At 37.8% G+C, this 18,678-nt stretch overlaps 1 protein-coding gene across 1 annotated transcript; it reads right to left on the bottom strand.

Annotated features, from left to right (window-relative positions):
- Positions 1-1,696: 1,696 nt before the first annotated feature.
- LOC149822482 (uncharacterized) lies at positions 1,697-4,909 on the bottom strand. The gene has a single exon (XM_089980290.1). The coding sequence runs from the start codon at positions 4,907-4,909 to the stop codon at positions 1,697-1,699; it is 3,213 nt and encodes a 1,070-aa protein (XP_089836416.1).
- Positions 4,910-18,678: the final 13,769 nt, after the last annotated feature.

Genomic DNA, 18,678 nt, shown 5'->3' with positions numbered 1-18,678 from the left:
CCATCTAATAAATTCTTTTTACTAACATTCCTTGCTACAGTAGCTCTCTTTCTAAATAAATTTTCCAAAATGTGTGCTACTTACCTCCTTAAAATCCAACCTTCTATCTTCACCTACTTAAATTAGGGGTCATTAAATCACTAACCAAATCCACATTTTAATTAATTGTTTTTAATAAATCAAGATAATGAAGGAAAGGGGTTTTACTATTCCAATCATGCTGGCCAGAATCGTTATTTTATATCTATACCCTTACACTCATAAACCTTAAAGGCGATTTTGCCCATCAATGGTCGATCCATGTAAAAATATACATGTACTGGAAAATATGAGAACTTAACCTAAAAACAAAAACAAAAACAACAACAATGAACATCGGGTTTTTACATCCTACCCCCCTAAAAAAAAAAATTGTCCTCGAAATTAGTCACATACCTCATCCTTCAAACAGTTGGGGGTATTTGTTCTTTAATGCCTCCTCTGGCTCCCAAGTACACTCGGTCAATCCATGATGCTGCCACTCCACCATAACCAAAGGTACGACCCTTGTGCGCAATACTTGCTCCTTTCTATCTACTATTCGCACTGTTTTTTCATCTATAGATAAGTTCTCCTGGAGTTCCAATTGACCATGTTCGATAATGTGAGAAGGGTCCGGTACATACTTCTTAAGCATGGACACATGAAACACGTTATGTACATGCGAAAGTTGTGGTGGTAATGCAATCCGATAGGCTACTTCACCAATCCTTTCTAAAATCTCAAACGGCCCGATAAACCTTGGACTTAACTTCCCTTTCTTTCCGAATCTGAATATACTTTTTGTTGGGGAGACCTTTACAAATACATGGTCTCCAACACTAAAGCTGAGCTCTCTTCGCCTTTGATCTGCATAACTTTTTTGTCGGCTCTGTGATGCAAGTAACCTTTTCCTTACCAACTGCACTTGGTCTGTATAGTGTTGTAATACCAAGGGGTTTTCTATTTTACTGTCGCCCAATTCAGTCCAACAAGCAGGTGACCTATAAGGTCTGCCATACAGAGCTTCGAAAGGTGACATTCCTATGCTAGCATGATAACTGTTGTTATATGCAAATTCTGCCAATTTAATGTGCTTATCCCAGTCTCCTTTTCCCTCAAGGGCGCATGCTCTCAACATATCTTCCAGAGTTTGAATGGTTCTTTCAGATTGTCCATCTGTTTGCGGGTGAAATGCAGTGCTCAATTTCAATTTTGTACCCAAAGCCCTTTGCAACTGCTCCCAAAATCGTGAAGTGAACCTCGGATCTCGATCTGAGATAATGGATTTCGGCACTCCATGGAGTCGCACCACCTCTTCTATATACAAATCCACCAAACTTGCCAGTGTTTGGGTCATCCTTATAGGGAGAAAATGTGATGACTTGGTCAACCGATCGACTACTACCCATATTGCATCATGTTGACGCTTAGTGCGAGGCAAACCCACCACAAAGTCCATGGTGATATCTTCCCATTTCCACTGCGGAATATCTATTCTTTGTAAAAAGGCCTCTCGGCCTTTGGTGTTCTGCCTTCACCTGTTGGCATACTAAACACTTTGCGACATACTCTGCTACATCTCTTTTCATGCCGGGCCACCAAAAATTTCTCTTGATATTTTGGTACATCTTCGTACTTCCTGGATGTATAGTGAACTTAGTCTTATGGGCTTCATCTAGAAGATACCTCTTAGTTCCTTCGTCGGTTGGGACCCACAATCTCTGTTGAACCAGATAGAACCATCATCATCTTGCAAATAAGGAGAGTCCTTCTTCCTACAAGCTTCTACCATTTTGGCATGTTGTGGATCTTCCTTTTGCTTTGCGATGATCCTGTCCAATAATTCATCTCGGATCAGAGCGGTCATAGTCACTTTTCCTTCAATGTTTTGGAATGGCTCCCATTGAGCTACTTCTTCCATCAGTTTCCAAGTTTGCATTAAAATTCCGCAAGCTTTAGCATTTCTGCTCAGAGCATCCGCCACAACATTTGCTTTTCCCGGGTGGTAGGAAATATTAAATTCGTAGTCTTTCAAATACTCCAGCCACCTTCTTTGTCGCATGTTGAGCTCTTTTTGTGAAAATAGATATTTCAGGGACTTATGGTCTGTGAAGACTTCAAACTCTCCTCCATACAAATAATGCCTCCATAACTTTAGAGCAAATACTATCGCACCCAATTCTAGATCATGGGTCGGATAATTCCGTTCATGCGGTGTTAGTTGCCTTGATGCATAAGCGACTACCTTTCTGTTTTGCATCAATACTGCACCATAACCAGTTCCCGATGCATCTGTGTATACCTCAAATCCTTTTGTCCCAGAAGGGAGTGTTAATACTGGCGCGGATGTAAGTTTCTCTTTTAGTGTCTGAAAACTTTTCTGACACTCTTCACTCCAGACGAATTTAACTCCTTTTCTTAGCAACTTTGTCATGGGTAAGGCTATTCTGGAGAAGTCTTGAATAAATCTTCTATGGTAGCCAGCTAACCCCAAAAAGCTTCGGATCTCAGACACAGTAGTAGGTTGCTTCCATTGTTGTACAACCTCCACCTTGCTAGGGTCTACTGCCACCCCATCCTTCGATATAGTGTGACCCAAAAAGCTCACTTGACTCAACCAGAACTCACACTTGGAGAATTTGGCATACAATTGATTCTTTCTCAACTTTTGCAGAACCATTCTCAGATGCTCCTTATGTTCTTCCTCATTCTTGGAATACACCAGTATGTCATCTATAAACACTATAACAAACCAATCTAAATAATCAATAAATACTCTGTTCATTAAATCCATAAATGCAGCAGGTGCATTCGTTAATCCAAATGGCATCACACTGAATTCATAATGGCCATATCTAGTACGGAAGGCTGTCTTCTGAATATCATCTTCTTTTACTAACAATTGGTGATATCCTGATCTCAAGTCAATCTTTGAGAACACCTTAGCTTCTTTGAGTTGATCGAATAGATCTTCGATCCTGGGAAGTGGATACTTGTTTTTAATCGTTACTTGGTTAAGCATTCTATAATCTATGCAAATGCGCATAGACCCATCTTTCTTCTTCACAAATAATACAGGCGCTCCCCAAGGCGACACACTTGGTCGTATGAAGCCTTTGTCTAATAGCTCCTGAATTTGTTTCTTTAGCTCTTCCAGTTCAGCTGGCGCCATACGGTAAGGTGCCCTGGATATTGGTGTTGTTCCGGGTAACACTTCTATTCTAAACTCTACTTCTCTCTTCGGAGGTAATCCAGGTAGATCTTCTGGAAATACCTCAGAAAACTCTCTCACCACTTCTATTTTACTCAAGTCGATCTCCTTATCAAAAGTCGCACCAACACTAACTAAGAATGCGGTACATCCACTATTTATATATTTTTCTGCCTTGACAGTTGAGATTACCATTCCACTGTCCAGTCTTCTCCCCATAGCTTGGTACTCAACCGGCTTTGCATTAACTGTAGATAGGATGACCTTCTTCCTTCTACAATCGATGTTTGCATAATGGTGGTATAACCAATCCATTCCGAGGATTACATCATACCCTACCATCTCCATAATTACTAATTGTGCCAGTAAATGGTGTCCCTGTATTTCCACATCAACATCTGGGAGATAGTATTGGCAAGCATCTCTATGACCCAAGGGAGTTAGGACATTTAGTGTGTATGGCATTCTTTGTTCCTTGATCTCTAAGTTCTTAGCAAAACAACTGGCTATAAATGAATGTGTAGCCCCAGAATAAAAAAGAACACGAGCTAAGTGTGAGTTTACATGACATGTACCTTCTACTAGCTCATTCCCCTTAAGTTCCTCCACCGTGGTGGCATAGACCCGACCTTTCACTTTATTCTCTGTTGGTCGCCCTCCTATTGGTTTTTTTCTTTCTGCTTCTTGCTTCTTAGGACATTCCTTGATGAAATGTCCCATTTCTCCACAGAAGAGGCACGCTCCTATCTCACGGTAGCACGACTTGCCTGGATGTGATCTTTTGCATGTCGAGCATAGCTCAGCGGATTTGTTTGCTGTAGAGTCTGCTTTATTTTTCTTGAACGGCCTCAGGGATCGCTTCTGTGTTTGAAATTCACTTCTTCTTTTGAAGCCATTTTGGTCTTTGCCCCTCTTTTGGGACTTGAGCCAATCCTCTTCCAATTTTGTCGCCATAGTGATTGCGTCGTCTAAGTCTCGCGGTCGACTACTCATGACACGACTCCTCAATCCATCACGAAGTCCCCGAACGAACTTGTTAGCCCTTGTCTCGTCGGTTGTATATGTATTTGGGCAATATCTCTCAAGGCTTCTAAATTTGGCAGCATATTCTTCGATGTTCAATCCTCCTTGTTGCAGGTCTAAGAACTCCTGCATCTTCCTCTCTTTAATGTGAGTTGGGTAGAAAGCGTTGTAAAATGCTTCCTTGAACTCAGCCCAAGTCGCCCGTACATTAGCAAATTTCATTGCCTTCACCGTACGCCACCATCGGTCAACGTCACCTTTCAGGAGGTAGGTCCCAAAGTTGACCTTGCTCCCTTCAGGTACACTCAACACCTCAAATACTCGTTCTACTCGGTACAACCACTCTTCAGCAGCATCACCTGTCATTTCTCCTTTAAACATTGGTGGGTTCATGCTCATGAATTGTTTATAAGCGACAGCTCTAGCTTCACATGGCGGAGTTGTTCGCGGTGTAGCAGATCTTCCTTCCATGCTAGTTTCCATTACAGTTTGCATGAACGTCGCCATTGTGTGCAATGCGTTCATGATGAAAGCTTGTTGTTGGGCAGGATCTTGTGGTGGTGGTTGCGATGGTCCTTGTTCGTCACTCCGGTGGCCTCGGGAATTTCGCTTCCCAGTAGTTGACATGGTATGAGCTCCTCTCGTGCGAACCATCTATACAATTATATTACGCAGGAGTTTGTTATACTTGATGCATTATGACATAGAAACTGTACAAAACCAACTTTCCATTATTAGTCCCATGCTCCCGATCCTATTTGGTGCAAGGGTTCAAGCACTTTCAAAGTTGATTGATAGTTTTTTTTTTTTTTGAAAATTGTCTATCCTTAAATTTAGTAATAATTACCTGACAAGTGGACGTCGAACAATTCTTGACTGTGTGTTACCTCGTAGGTGGCTTTGATACCAACATTGTAACGCCCCAAATTTAACACAAAATTTTGAACCATTTTTTTTTTGGAAACACACGATAGATTTGGGCTCGCCACAAACAAATAACTGAACAAACCATCTTATTGAAAATTCAAGTTCATAAATTTAGAAATTAGTAGAGTAAGTCTCATAACAAAACAGCCCCAAAACCAAATCCCTCGAGCAACACACACGTCGAGCCTTGTTCAACGCCACACCATCAGTCAGAACCTGTAACATTTTCAACGAAGAGGTTAGCCTCTCAAGTACGACAGTAAAGATCAAAGCATGTGAAGACATGGCATTAGAAAATCATTTGTATGTATAGAAATATGTTCAATTGCGAACTTATATACATATTCTTTTTCCATGTTGTCCCTGGACCACAAAAGTTAGGGTTGACCATTAGTCAAAACCCAAGCCATCAATTCCAATAGTCACATACAGAGGACCGCGGTACCCACGGTCGTTGCTCCCACTAGGGCGATCCAATGATCGGGAGGTCCCATAGTGAGCCTTTCAAATTGAGCTCAATCAGTAGGGCTAGTCACCGGGCTTTCCCGTGTAACTATCCAGGTCCCCCTAGGACTACCGGGCTGGGTGGACCGAGGAGACGCCTTGCTCTCCAAAAAATACAACAAAAATCCCGGAGCCTGGTACCACCTACCCTCTCCGTAGGCAAACAGAAATCCTGACTTATTATACTCCCTCAGGAGGAGTTCCAATTCCCCATTTAGGGTACACGACATATGTACAACTTGGTCCAGGGTACAAGGGATAAGGTGTTTTCACAAACACAAGAGATTTATAATAGAGAAACAAAAGTATAGCACACAAAAAAAAAACACATTTTTTTTCGTGCACATTATCCAAACACCCCCATATAAATTGTCATTGGGATTTTGTTTCACATTTCCTACTTTATATCTGAACTAGAATGAATCGCTTTCAAATATACAAAACCTTTATACCAGAGATTTGAAAACAACAACTTTGGTCATTTTAACATAGACTCATAAAAACCCAGTCAAACGGTCATAACTGAAAAAAAAACTGCACCTTTCAAAAACCTTTAACAGTTTAAATCTGTCCAAAACAGAGTCTCTTGAAATTTTTTTAGAAAGGCTATGTTTGCTGAAAGTTAGAACTCAAACCCATCCAACATCACTCAAGGAACAATTAAGGATTATCTCGATGTTTCCAATGTGCCAAGGCATGCCATAAATTTCATCGGATCGTTGAGATTTGCATGTCGCAAGGTGACCTAAGTTGTATTCATGTTCCTACAATCTGACAGAAACCAGGATGTCCTTAAAACCATACATGACCCAATCCGGTCTGTAAGCATGCTAACAACGTCCCTGCCATGCTAAATCATCTACCATCATATGCTATTGATATAATACCCAGCCATCTAATTAAGGTAATACAAAGTACGTGTATTCCCTAATGTACTAGTGATACTTATAACTCACGGCTACACAGGAAATCTATACTCATCAAAATAGTTATGTCATAATCTGTCTAAACAAGATATCTCTTGATAACCTAAAAAAAAAACTATATACAATTTTTTTGTGTTATCTGAAATTTAGAAATTTCATTCTTTCCTTAGTTTCATATTCAAGTTTTCATTAAAAACTATATATATATAACCTGAATCTGGTCCAAAATCATGAAATCAAGCCTCTGTAGTGTTAACCATCCACCATCATATCTTATTAATACAATACTAAGCCATCCCACAAAGTTAATAAAATGCTTGCCTAATTCACTCATGTAATAATAATAATAATAATATCTATATTTAATACCTGTTTGCAACCACTACTCTGTACAGATCTTTATTATTAGAATACCTACATGACTTCAAACAAGGTAGTCTAACTGCACCTAACGTCAAACCAAGGTCTTATGTTATTATTATTTTTTTTCTATGTTTAGTGACATCTGTACCAACTTAGACATATGTGTACAAAGTCACCAACATACTTAAAACACACCCTAACGTATGGTCCAGTATCCATTAACGTGTAGGTCACACTTTTATTTTTCATTCTTTTGAAACCCAAATGCTTTAATTGCAGAATTACATTTTAAAAAAAATTTAAGTAAATAACACAAAACCTTTCATTCATATACATGCTGCACATAGTCATAAACCTCAATCTAAACTGTCGTACCTTTTTTTTTTTCTTCCAAATCGAGCTCCGGTTCTTCGATTCCCTATGCAAGAAGATGGCGAACAACACGTTTCGTTGTACCAGCTTCTCTGTTGATCTCAAATTCTCTTTCCCCCTCTCTCCTTTCTCTAAAAGCTTGATTGAGGATGGAGTCTATTTCTCTTTTTTTTTCTGTTTCAACGTTACCTCCTTTTCACCACTATCTCTCTCTTCCTTTATGGTCACCTTTCCTTTACGTTATTAATTTTATGAGTCAACCCAATCTTCCAGCCACCTACTTTCCTTATGCTAGCCATCTAATAAATTCTTTTTACTAACATTCCTTGCTACAGTAGCTCTCTTTCTAAATAAATTTTCCAAAACGTGTGCTACTTACCTCCTTAAAATCCAACCTTCTATCTTCACCTACTTAAATTAGGAGTCATTAAATCACTAACCAAATCCACATTTTAATTAATTGTTTTTAATAAATCAAGATAATGAAGGAAAGGGGTTTTACTATTCCAATCATGCTGGCCAGAATCGTTATTTTATATCTATACCCTTACACTCATAAACCTTAAAGGCGATTTTGCCCATCAATGGTCGATCCATGTAAAAATATACATGTACTGGAAAATATGAGAACTTAACCTAAAAAAAAAAACAAAAACAACAACAATGAACACCGGGTTTTTACAATTAAAGAGATTGAGAAGATAATAAAAAATTTCCTGTGGTTCTACTCGAATAAAAAAGAGTCTAATCCAAGCAGCGAGTGTCACCATTGTTGCAAGTGTAGCCTTCTTTCTACAGTGCGTGCTAGCTATGTCCGGGCACAGAGGAAGTGCGCTAGCACGTGCTATGACGCCTACAACTGTAACTACGCAAGCTGTAACCGCTGACGAAGAGATTGAAGTGTCTTTTGTAGACTCTGAGCCTACAACTGCTAACATTCATCTCCTTAACTGGTCCCAACTCCCAAGTATGGGATCCTAACCTTGAAGGTGGACTGGATATTTGAAAGATGGAAGAAATCAACGTTGCATGTATGGATGGTAATTTCCCAACTTACAAACCCAAGGGTCAGTTTAGTTCATATGAAATACTTGAGTGTGGAGCCCATTTGGCTACCGGTAAAGAGGTTGAGCGAGTGTGCCCCATGCATGGAAGGGCATTTGGGTAGGTGTTTCTCAGTTGATAGAGGGCGTTCAATGGAGATTTGTCAACGGCCAGAGGATTGGGTTCTTGTTTGACCCATGGAGTCAGATGGGTCCGGCACCATCCCTTCTCACAACAAGTATGCATGAAAGCCTTAGACAGGTCCTGTTCAAAGAGGTGATTGATGAGGGGATGTTTCCTGAGTGTAACGGTATATGCTATAAACTTTATTTGAGACAAAATGTATTCTTCTTGGCGATGCCGATTTTTTTTGGAAGAGACTCTTCATATCCAAAGATGGCATCCAAACAGGGGGAAATATGGCTTAGGGAAAAAGGGTTAAAGACCCCATCTGCAAGCTGGTATGGGTAAGAAAGTCCTTTCCTAGGGCAGTCCTCACTCTTTGTTTAGTAGTTGAGAAATAGCAGACAAAAAAGATATTTTCCATTTACTGTGGTGACAAAAATATATATTTTACATAGGGAACAATCCATTGACTGAAGGGACGATAAAATACACAAACAATTTACATGCAAATATGATACAATAGAAAGAATCTAAAAATAGGAAATGAATAACTACTATAACATGACTTTATCATTATCAGAGAACTTGCTAATTTACCTCCCTAATTTAACACCCAACTTGTTGAGGAAAAAGTGAAATTGATCTCTGCCAAGAGCTTTGGTAAATATATCCGCAATCTACATATTTGATGGTACATGAGTTGTGATAATGATTAAGACTTAATTTTTCATGAATGAGATGACAATCAAGTTCCATATGCTTAGTGAGTTTGTGAAAAACAGGATTTGTGGCAATATGTAGTTACAATACAAATACATAAGTTGAGAGAGAATGACATTCAGATCTCTCAAAAGAGCTTTCAACCAAACTAACTCAGATAGCAACTATTGAGCGAAATTCTGCCTCTGTCGAAGATCTAGAAACAATGATTTGCTTCTTACTTTTCTAGGAAATCGGGTTATTTCCCGTCGAGTCATGGAGAAACTTGCCCAATCCAAATCACAATATGCAGACAACTGGAGAACACTATCAGCCCGTAGCCCGTAGGAGAATTCCTTTTCCAGGTGATGATTTGAGATACCTTTGTACTCGAATCACTGCATCATAGTGAGCCTTCCTTGGTTGTTGCATAAATTGACTCATAATTTTGACAAGTATGTGATGTCAAGCCAAGTGACGATAAGATAAATGAGGTGTCCCACTAATCTCCGATAGTGGGTCGGATCATCCAAAAGATCACATTGATCTGCAAATAGTTTTAGTTTTTGGTCCATTGGGAATTTAAATATGCCATGACCTAGTAGGACTGCACCACAGAGAGTGCCAAGAATATATTTATGTTTAGAGAATAGCCTAGTTGGTGAACAAGCAACTTCGATTATGAGAAAGTACTTGAGGAAGACGACTATGAATTGTTGCCCTGTGCCTTTAGTAAAGAGGTTACTTAATGAATGCAAGACAAAAATTTTTAAACCAAAATCTGTAAATGGATTTGTTAAACCTGCAGACTTAGTACTCTCCCTTACCACGAAGGAAGTGCATATATGCCTCTTCATCAAGATCGCCATGAGGGAAGGCATTGTTAATGCTCAATTGATATACAAACCAACCGTTAATGGCACCAAGAGTTAAAAGACACCTTACAGTGATCAACTTTGCCACAGGAGAAAATGTCTCATAATAGTCAAATCCTTCCACCTGTGGCTCTTGTTCATGAGTTGAGCTTTGTACCCTTTGACAAATCTGTTTGCATGATGTTTAACTTTGTAGACCCATTTGAAGCTAGTGTCTTTTGCTCGGCGAAAGTGTACAAATACTCCAAGTATTGTTTGCACCCAATGTGGTGATTTCTAAAGCCATAGTTTCTTTCCAATGAAAATGTTTGACAGCTTCACTAAAATTGTGAGGCTCGTCTTGAGAACAAATGATAGATAAGAATAGGGATGACAATGGACCAGGTGGGTGCAGGGGACAAAGTCTCCATCCCCACCCCATCTCAAAATAGTGACCTCCATCCCCATGATTGGAGAGACTTTGGACCTCCACCCCTGGAGGAAACTGGGAATGAAACCAAATTTTTCTCTCATGTAACTTCATCACCATTTAAGTCCAGATGATGGAGAACTGTTGGAAGACCCGGGTCACTATTCCGTTACAATCCCCGTCTTCATCCCCGCCCTCGCACCCAGTCCCGTCCCATCTTCGTTCTTGCATCTTACCAAATTTACCATCCCCATTTGCGTTCGTTAGAAGGATGATATGGAGAGGTCAAGACAGCGAGAGAGTCGAGTTGGCGAGAGAGTAGCAGAGCAACGTGAGGAGCCTTAAGAGGAGGCCGAAAGGGTTAACCATGACAACCAGGAGAGGAAGGAGAACCGAAGAAGCCGGAAGGGTCGTATTAGGCTTTAGGGTTAGAAATTTAGTATTAAGAATATATAGGAGTTATATATAATTTTATTAAATAACTAAAGGTATTTTAGTTATTTTACTAACCAAGGTATGGGATGAGGTGAGGTGGGGTGGGGTGGGGGGAAAGTGTAAGTCCATCCTCGTACAGGTTTTTATTTTCACCTCTATCCCTGGTCCCCCCCCCCCCCTCCCAACTGCCAGCCCCAAAAAAGAAAGCATGATAGGTAGCAAAAAAAATTTTCTAATGGTATAAAATGTTAAAGGGATAAGGCTTACAGGAGGAGGGCTGTTTGTTAGAACATGATAAAGCTTGCATGAGCATGGATGACACAGAGGAACAAGCACAATCCTTGAGATAATTTGGACGGTAATGAGTGCAGGAGGGTACGACAAGGCATGAAGGGAAACTAATTTGAGGCATATCACTATGACATTCAATAGTATGAACTTTAGAAACATTATGAGTGATTTGGTCATCATGATTGGGTTCTTCTTGACTTGGCATGGATAATGGAGGATCTGTTTTGGTCAGGTATTTGCTGAGGTAGGACGGGTTGATCAAGATGAGCAGAATCATGAACTTGATCTTGGAACATAAAGCACGACTCATGAAATATGACATTGTGAGCATAGCACAAGCACCCAAAGACAGGCATGAGATCATATATGGGATTTTGTTTTAAAAGGTAATTCATAAGGAGTCTTAATTTGCAAAATTGGAGTGGGTACTTATTGATAGTATAAGTTGCAGTTAAAATGCATTCTGCCCAAAATGATATTGGAAGGTTAGCTTGAAACTAGATGGCTCGAGCAACTTCCAAAGGATGACGATACTTGAGTTCAACCCTTCCATTTTGTGGAGGGGTTGAAATGTAAGATCTTTAGTCATAAATTCCATTTTGTTAAAAATGCTCTTGCATTTTGAGACATAAATTCAGTGCCATTGTCCGAACAAACACATTGGACTTGAGTAACAAATTGGTTTTTGATTATAACACAACATTTTGTCAAGAAGTAATAGGTTTAAAACTTATACCTCATGAGATATACCCATATTACAACGATAAAAATCATCCACAATAGTGTGCTCCTGTGTAACATATCCACTGCATGTCACAATGTATCAGAGAAAATGAAGTGCTATGAATTGTGCTAATAAGAAATGAAATGTCTGTTTTGCACTATGGCACACATCACAAATAAGATAAGAAAAAGAAATAAAATTCAGGGTCTTGTTTAGCTATCTGGGTAATGTGTTCCTTGGATGGGTGACCCAAATGAATACGCCAAAGATGTTGAGTAAAACGCTGGACAACATAACACAGGAGAGTTGGTGACTGGCGGAATGTACTGGTATAGCCCATTGCAAACTTTACCCGCTCCAATAAGGTTCCTCGTAGCAATGTCCTGGAAAATACTACAGATGGTGAGAAAAATATGGCAGCATAGTTTAAAGATTTGGTTAGAGAAAGAATATTAAATTGGAAAGAAGGCCGCACTTAAAGAACATCATAAAGTAGAATATTTGGTGAAATTCTTGTGGTTCCTACGTGGGTAACTTTCATGTTTTGGTCGTTTAGAAGCTTGATGGGTCTTAGGGTGTTGTGTGTTCTCCCCCGAAGACGCACTGTGCGTGTTCGGGGTCTGAATGAGCACCACGTATATAAGCACGTGGGGCTCGTATTCTCGTGTGTTGGCATCACTTAGCATTGGAGTCCGGTGCGGTTGCAAAGACTTAAGTACCCTTTCCTGCTATTCTCGCCATGAAACGACGGTTCGAGAAAATAAAAAAAATATCCTCCATTCAAAAAATAGGGAAACAACAGTTCAAGAAAAGGACAAAAATGTCCTCCATCCAGAAAGTCAAGGATGATGTTAACTCTTCAAAGTCCAAACGTTTCGTTTTTGCCCTAAGCAGTAAACTTTTGCACCATCTATTGTAACAAGAGCTCCCTTTGACAGCGCACCCTTTACCGTCGTTTGCTGCCGTTGGAGCAGCCTTTGCCATCGTCTCGAGTCCAGGTTCCCGCCTTGGTTTTTAGCTTTTGTTACAACACATTACCGCCTTCTCGTTCCTGCCTTGTGTTACAAAACATTCCCAGGTTCGCGATTGACTGGTTCAATCATTGGTGGGCGTCATAGAGGCATTTGTCAGCCATCTTTTTTTACAGTCTTCTCTTCTTTTTTGTTGTCGTTAGGCAGTTGGAAGAAAACAATGACGCACAAACATTCCAACAAGTGCCATTAAGGCATCGTGAGTACCTTTCCATGTCATCATGCTATTGTTGAAGAACGTGTGTCATCGTGAGTGCCATTAAAGCGTTATTTTGTTATTGCAGGTGGATCTTGTTCTTTTGACAGTTAGAAACTTAACGATATTTGAAAGACACTGGAACCTGTTGACAAGAATGCTTGTTTACAAATGCGAGGAAGGGCCTCTACCCTATTCGATATCGTTCATTCACTCAGTATATGCAATGTATCACAAATCGCAGTTTTAGTAACATACTACCGATTTGTGAGATATTGTTTTGTTTGTTAATATTGATTTGTAAGCTATTATGCTGAATTTTCGTATCAATTTGAAATATATTTTGCGATATGTATATCGATTTGTAAGATAATATGTGTTTTGTAGTATCGATTTGTAAGCTATTATGTTAAATTTTTGTATTGATTTATAATATATTTTGCGATATGTATATTGATTCGATTTGTAATATATTATGCGATATGTATATCGATTTGTAAGATATTATATGTTTTCCAGTATCAATTTGTAAGATATTTATAGAAAGAACTTTAAAACGCGTGCATACGGAAATACATTATTGCGCGCTTGCAGTGGTGATTTTTATATTCAAATCGCTGCTTATTTAGCGATTTCTATTGAAATCACTTCACATCATCATAGATATAATTAAATTGATATCGTTAACACATATACGACAATTCATTTCTTTTATTGACATGGTAAGTAACAACTCGATGCATAGTATAAGAAAATAAGAAATTGTTGTTGCTTTTATACTGTGATTTATTCAACCGTTTCTTTGACTTGCTTAACCTTATTGGTATCCGTTTAACACAAAATGGTATCTTGCTTATGACAATGGTGAGCTTATCACCTGGTTGCAATGAAGATGATCTATCTCAATCATTGGAAAGTTATGAAGAAGTGAACTAGTACACTAATGATGCACATGATAAGAAGGGTGCAGGCATTGGATTTACTCTTGACTTGAATGTTCCAGCAGAAGAAATGCAATTCGATAATGAGGTAGATGATCATGACAGTACATTTGATAAAGATGCAGGCACTGAGAATGAACATGATAGTATACTTGACTCTGTTCCTGTAGAAGGAAGTTGCATATAAATTTTATAATGATTATGCCTTAAAACTTGGCTTCAGTGTTAGAAGGTATTCTTGGTCAAAAAATGCACAGTCTTGGTGAGAAAGACATATGTTTGTTCTAAGGAAGGTTTGAAGAAGTCAAGTGGAAATCCAACAAGGAGCAAGCCAAATTCAAGATGTGGATGTCCAACGAGAATGGTGTTATGAAGACTTTCAAATGAGAAATATATAGTTCGTACTTTAATTAGTGATCATAACCATGATTTATTTGCTTCATTTCTGACTCCTATGTTAAGGTCATATCGTAAAGCAACTGAAGCACATGCTGCAATTACTGAAATAACTGATAGCACCGGCATTGCACCAAGGAAGACATACAATTTGTGCACGCACATAGATGGTGGTCGCGAGAATATGCCATTCACACCTATGGATCTAAGAAACTACTTGAGAAGGAAGATGATAGATAACATAAACAATGAAGAAATATGTTCTTTGGTTGATTACTTATAGAAGAAATCAAGCATTGACCCTAGTTTCTTTAGTGCAATGCAACTGGATGAAGATGGATATACTGTGAATATATTTTGGGCAGATTCAAAGTCAAGAGTAAATTATGAATGCTTCAATGATGTACTTGTTTTTGATATAACAATGAAGATTAATACTGAACAGTGACCATTTGCGCATTTTGTTGGAGTGAACTATCACTCACAAAGTTGTATATTAGGCGACGCTTTTTTTTATGACCAGACCAAGGAAAGCTTTGAGTGGTTGTTCAGAGTATTTACACAGGCAATGAATGAGAAACAACCTGAGGCTGTACTTACAGATGGTGATCACGCAATTGCAACTGTAGTGTCTCATGTATGGCCAGATGCACATCATCACCTATATTTGTGGCATATCTTTCAAAATACAACAAAGAACATAGGACATATTTAATCAAAAGGCAGGGTTTGACAAAAAGTTTATAAGGTGTGTACTTGAGAGCGTAGACGAGGTCACCTTTATGTCCGATCGGGAGGAAATGATTCAGATGTACGACCTTGAAGACTGTGTGTGGTTACAAATTTATATACAGAAAAAGAGAAGTGAGATTGGTATATGAAAGATAATACTTTTGTGCAGGTATGATAAGCACACAAAGACCTGAATCTATGCATGACACATTGAAAAAAACCCTGTATTCATGTTTAACAATGTTTCGCTTCATGGAACAATATAAATTATTTGTAGACGGTCTTAGATAGAATGAACTTGAACAAGATGTGAAATGCTTTAATACACACTCTGTAACTTTGAGCATGAATATATTGATGCAATCTGCAAATCTGTATACACTAACTGTATTTGAATGGATTAAGAAGGAAGTCATACAGGTCATGAATTGCAACATAGAAGGACACGTGTAAATCAAGAATATGCATAAATACCATATTATATGAGAGGACAAAGAGCATAAAAAAAGGCAAGAAGCACATGTTATGTACAATATTGACAACGAAACATTTGAATGTATGTGCAAAAAGTATGAATTCAAAGGTATTTTATGTCATCATTCATTAAAAGCACTTAATCAAAAGAAGATACAAGAAATACCTGAGTCATATTTAATGCGAAGATGAAGGAGACAAGCAAAGATTGATCTGCTGGATATATATAATGTCAATCAATCTGGTGTTGATGAGAAGTGCCATATAGCCTCCCGTTACCAACAACTATGTAGGTCACTTACGCATGTTGCATATTTGACATAAAAAAGTGAAGAAGCCTATGTATGCATGAGAAAAGCGTCAAGGGAGTTACTTGAAAACATGTAATTAATTCACCACCAGTCCGTTGCAGCTCATGAAGACCAGTCCAAGAAAATGAGAGTGAACAACGGAGGTAAAAATCATGTTTCTCTTGACACTCATGAGAAGTTGCACCGAAGCATAAACATTATCTTTAACAAGTTAGGAGTGAATGTTGTAGATTATGATGAAAAAATTTACCTAGCGAAGAGTATCAAAAGAAAATCTTCCTCGGATGCACTAGAATTGATTGGCAAGAAAAGGTCTAAAAAACAACCAACCTTTAAGCAAAAGTAACCAAACCCTTCGCATGAACAAGTATGTAATACATTATATTACTTTTTATGTAAATTACATTACGTGCAACTTATCAATATCTAACTTGTGTGATTTCTAATATGCAGCAATACCCTACAGACGTAATTTCCAATGTTGTAACCTTCAATCCTCCCGATCTGTTTTTCTGGAATGATAGCTTCAGTTTTATAAGTCTTTTGGTATGTAATCAATGTTGGAAAGATGTTTGCATTTCTTGTGAAACTTAATAGAGTGTCTTATATTGTTCTATTTCATGACAAACTCAGATCAATTCGAAAGCGAACTATGGAACATATGAATCACATGTGAATTCTGTTTAAGTCTTACCATAAAGTTAGTTATTATGCCTCTTTGCATGACCCAATTTCTACATTGTCGGATTTGTTAAGAGTTTAACAAAATAGGAGGTGAATATGCTTATACACTAGGCGGTCTTATTAAGAAAGAGTTTTTGGATGAAGCCATTTTCATGAATTGTGAGCCACAAAAATAGAATTGTTAATATTTTTATGGACCACCGTTCATGAAAATGGCTTCATCCAAAAAGCTTTGGAATATGTATGTAATACATTATGTTGCTTCCCATGTAAATTGCATTACGTGCAGTTTATCAATATCTAACTTGTGTAATTTTCAACATGCAACAATACCCTACAGACGTGCACAACAACGTTGTAACCTTTAATCCTCCCGATCTGTTTTTCTGGAACGATAACTTCAGTTTTACAAGTTTTTTGGTATGTAATCAACGTTGGAAAGATGTTTGCATTTCTTGTAAAACTTAATGTAGTGTCTTATATTGTTCTGTTTCATGATAGGATCAGATCAATTCGAAAGTGAGATATGGAACAAAAAAAATTCCTGTGAATTCTGTTTAAGTCTTACCATAAAGTTAGTTGTTATGCCTCTTTGCATGACCCAATTTCTACATTGTCAGATTTGTTAAGAGTTTAACAAAACAGAAAGTAAATATGCTTATACACTGGATGGTCTTATTAAGAAAGAGTTTTTGGATGAGGCTATTTTCATGAATCATTAGCCACAAAAATAGAATAGTTAATATTTTTGTGGATCACCGTTTATAAAAATGGCTTCATCCAAAAAGCTATGGAACACAAAAATCACGTGTGAATTCTGTTTAATAATGTATCTTTCACATATATAAATCATTGTAATATGTATCATTCACATGTATAAATCATTGTCTCATCTAGCCTTCACATATACAAATCGTTATATATATACTGTATCGTTCATATTGTATGGGAGGACCTCTACCCCATCCGGTATCGTCCATTCACTCAGTATATGCAATGTATCGCAAATCACAGTTGTAGTAACGTAATATCAATTTATGAGATATTGTTTTGTTTGTTAATATCAATTTTTAAGTTATTATGCTGCATTTATGTATCGATTTATAATATATTTTGCCATGTGTATATCGATTTGTACAACTGGATGAAAATCGTAATGTGTATGAGTACAAATCATGATAAAAGTACAAGGACAAATCGTTGTCTCGTCTATAAATCAACATGAAATTCAACGAAAAAGCAAGGTAATTTTGAAGTGATTTACAACATAATACTGATTTACGTTTTATACAAAAACAATATTTTAGTAACAATTACAAATCGATGAGTAAATTACGATATTACATAGCGATATCATTCACAAAGGCAAACAAAAATATATCATTGTTGTGTAGCTTCTTAAATACAAATCGACGTTATTTACAACCACATTCATTTATCAAAAATATTAGTATCTAGTTACAATACATCATGACCAATGGCCGAAATGACTGATTAATAAATAGCCAAAAAGAAAAATAATAAACAAAGCCACACGATGTATAGACTTAGTAAAGAACAAATCGAGAATAATTCAACGATACAAATCGAGGTAACTTTATAAATACAAATCGATTTTGTTCACAAAGACTAAGAAAAGACATATCGATTTATACTTTACTAAGTCTAAACATCGTTTCGATTTGTATACACATGCGTAAAATCCTAAAAATGTAAAACCCTAATATAGATCTATATATAAAACCCTACCCTACCCCACCCGACCCGTTGTTCAGGTCTAAAACCCTAATCTATTTAACCTCTCTCCCTCTTTCTTTTTTGTGGCAACACAACTTCTTCTTCTTCTTTTTTCTTCTCTGCCTTCGTCTTCTTCTCTTTATTCTTCTTCTTCCTTGTATTTTTCTTTCTTCTTTGTTCTTCTGTGTTCCTTCTATCTGTGCATGATAGATGAGGTTTGATGTTG

This window comes from Nuphar pumila, chromosome 11, assembly GCF_984573655.1.
Source record: "Nuphar pumila chromosome 11, dmNupPumi1.hap1.1, whole genome shotgun sequence".
NCBI lineage: Eukaryota > Viridiplantae > Streptophyta > Magnoliopsida > Nymphaeales > Nymphaeaceae > Nuphar > Nuphar pumila.
The sequence above is the reverse complement of the archived record's forward strand: the minus strand, read 5'-3'. Positions and strand labels throughout refer to the sequence as shown.

Bases quoted from the DNA above. Each gene is read 5' to 3' on its own strand.
- LOC149822482 (XM_089980290.1), bottom strand. From the start codon at position 4,909: ATGGTTCGCACGAGAGGAGCTCATACCATGTCAACTACTGGGAAGCGA.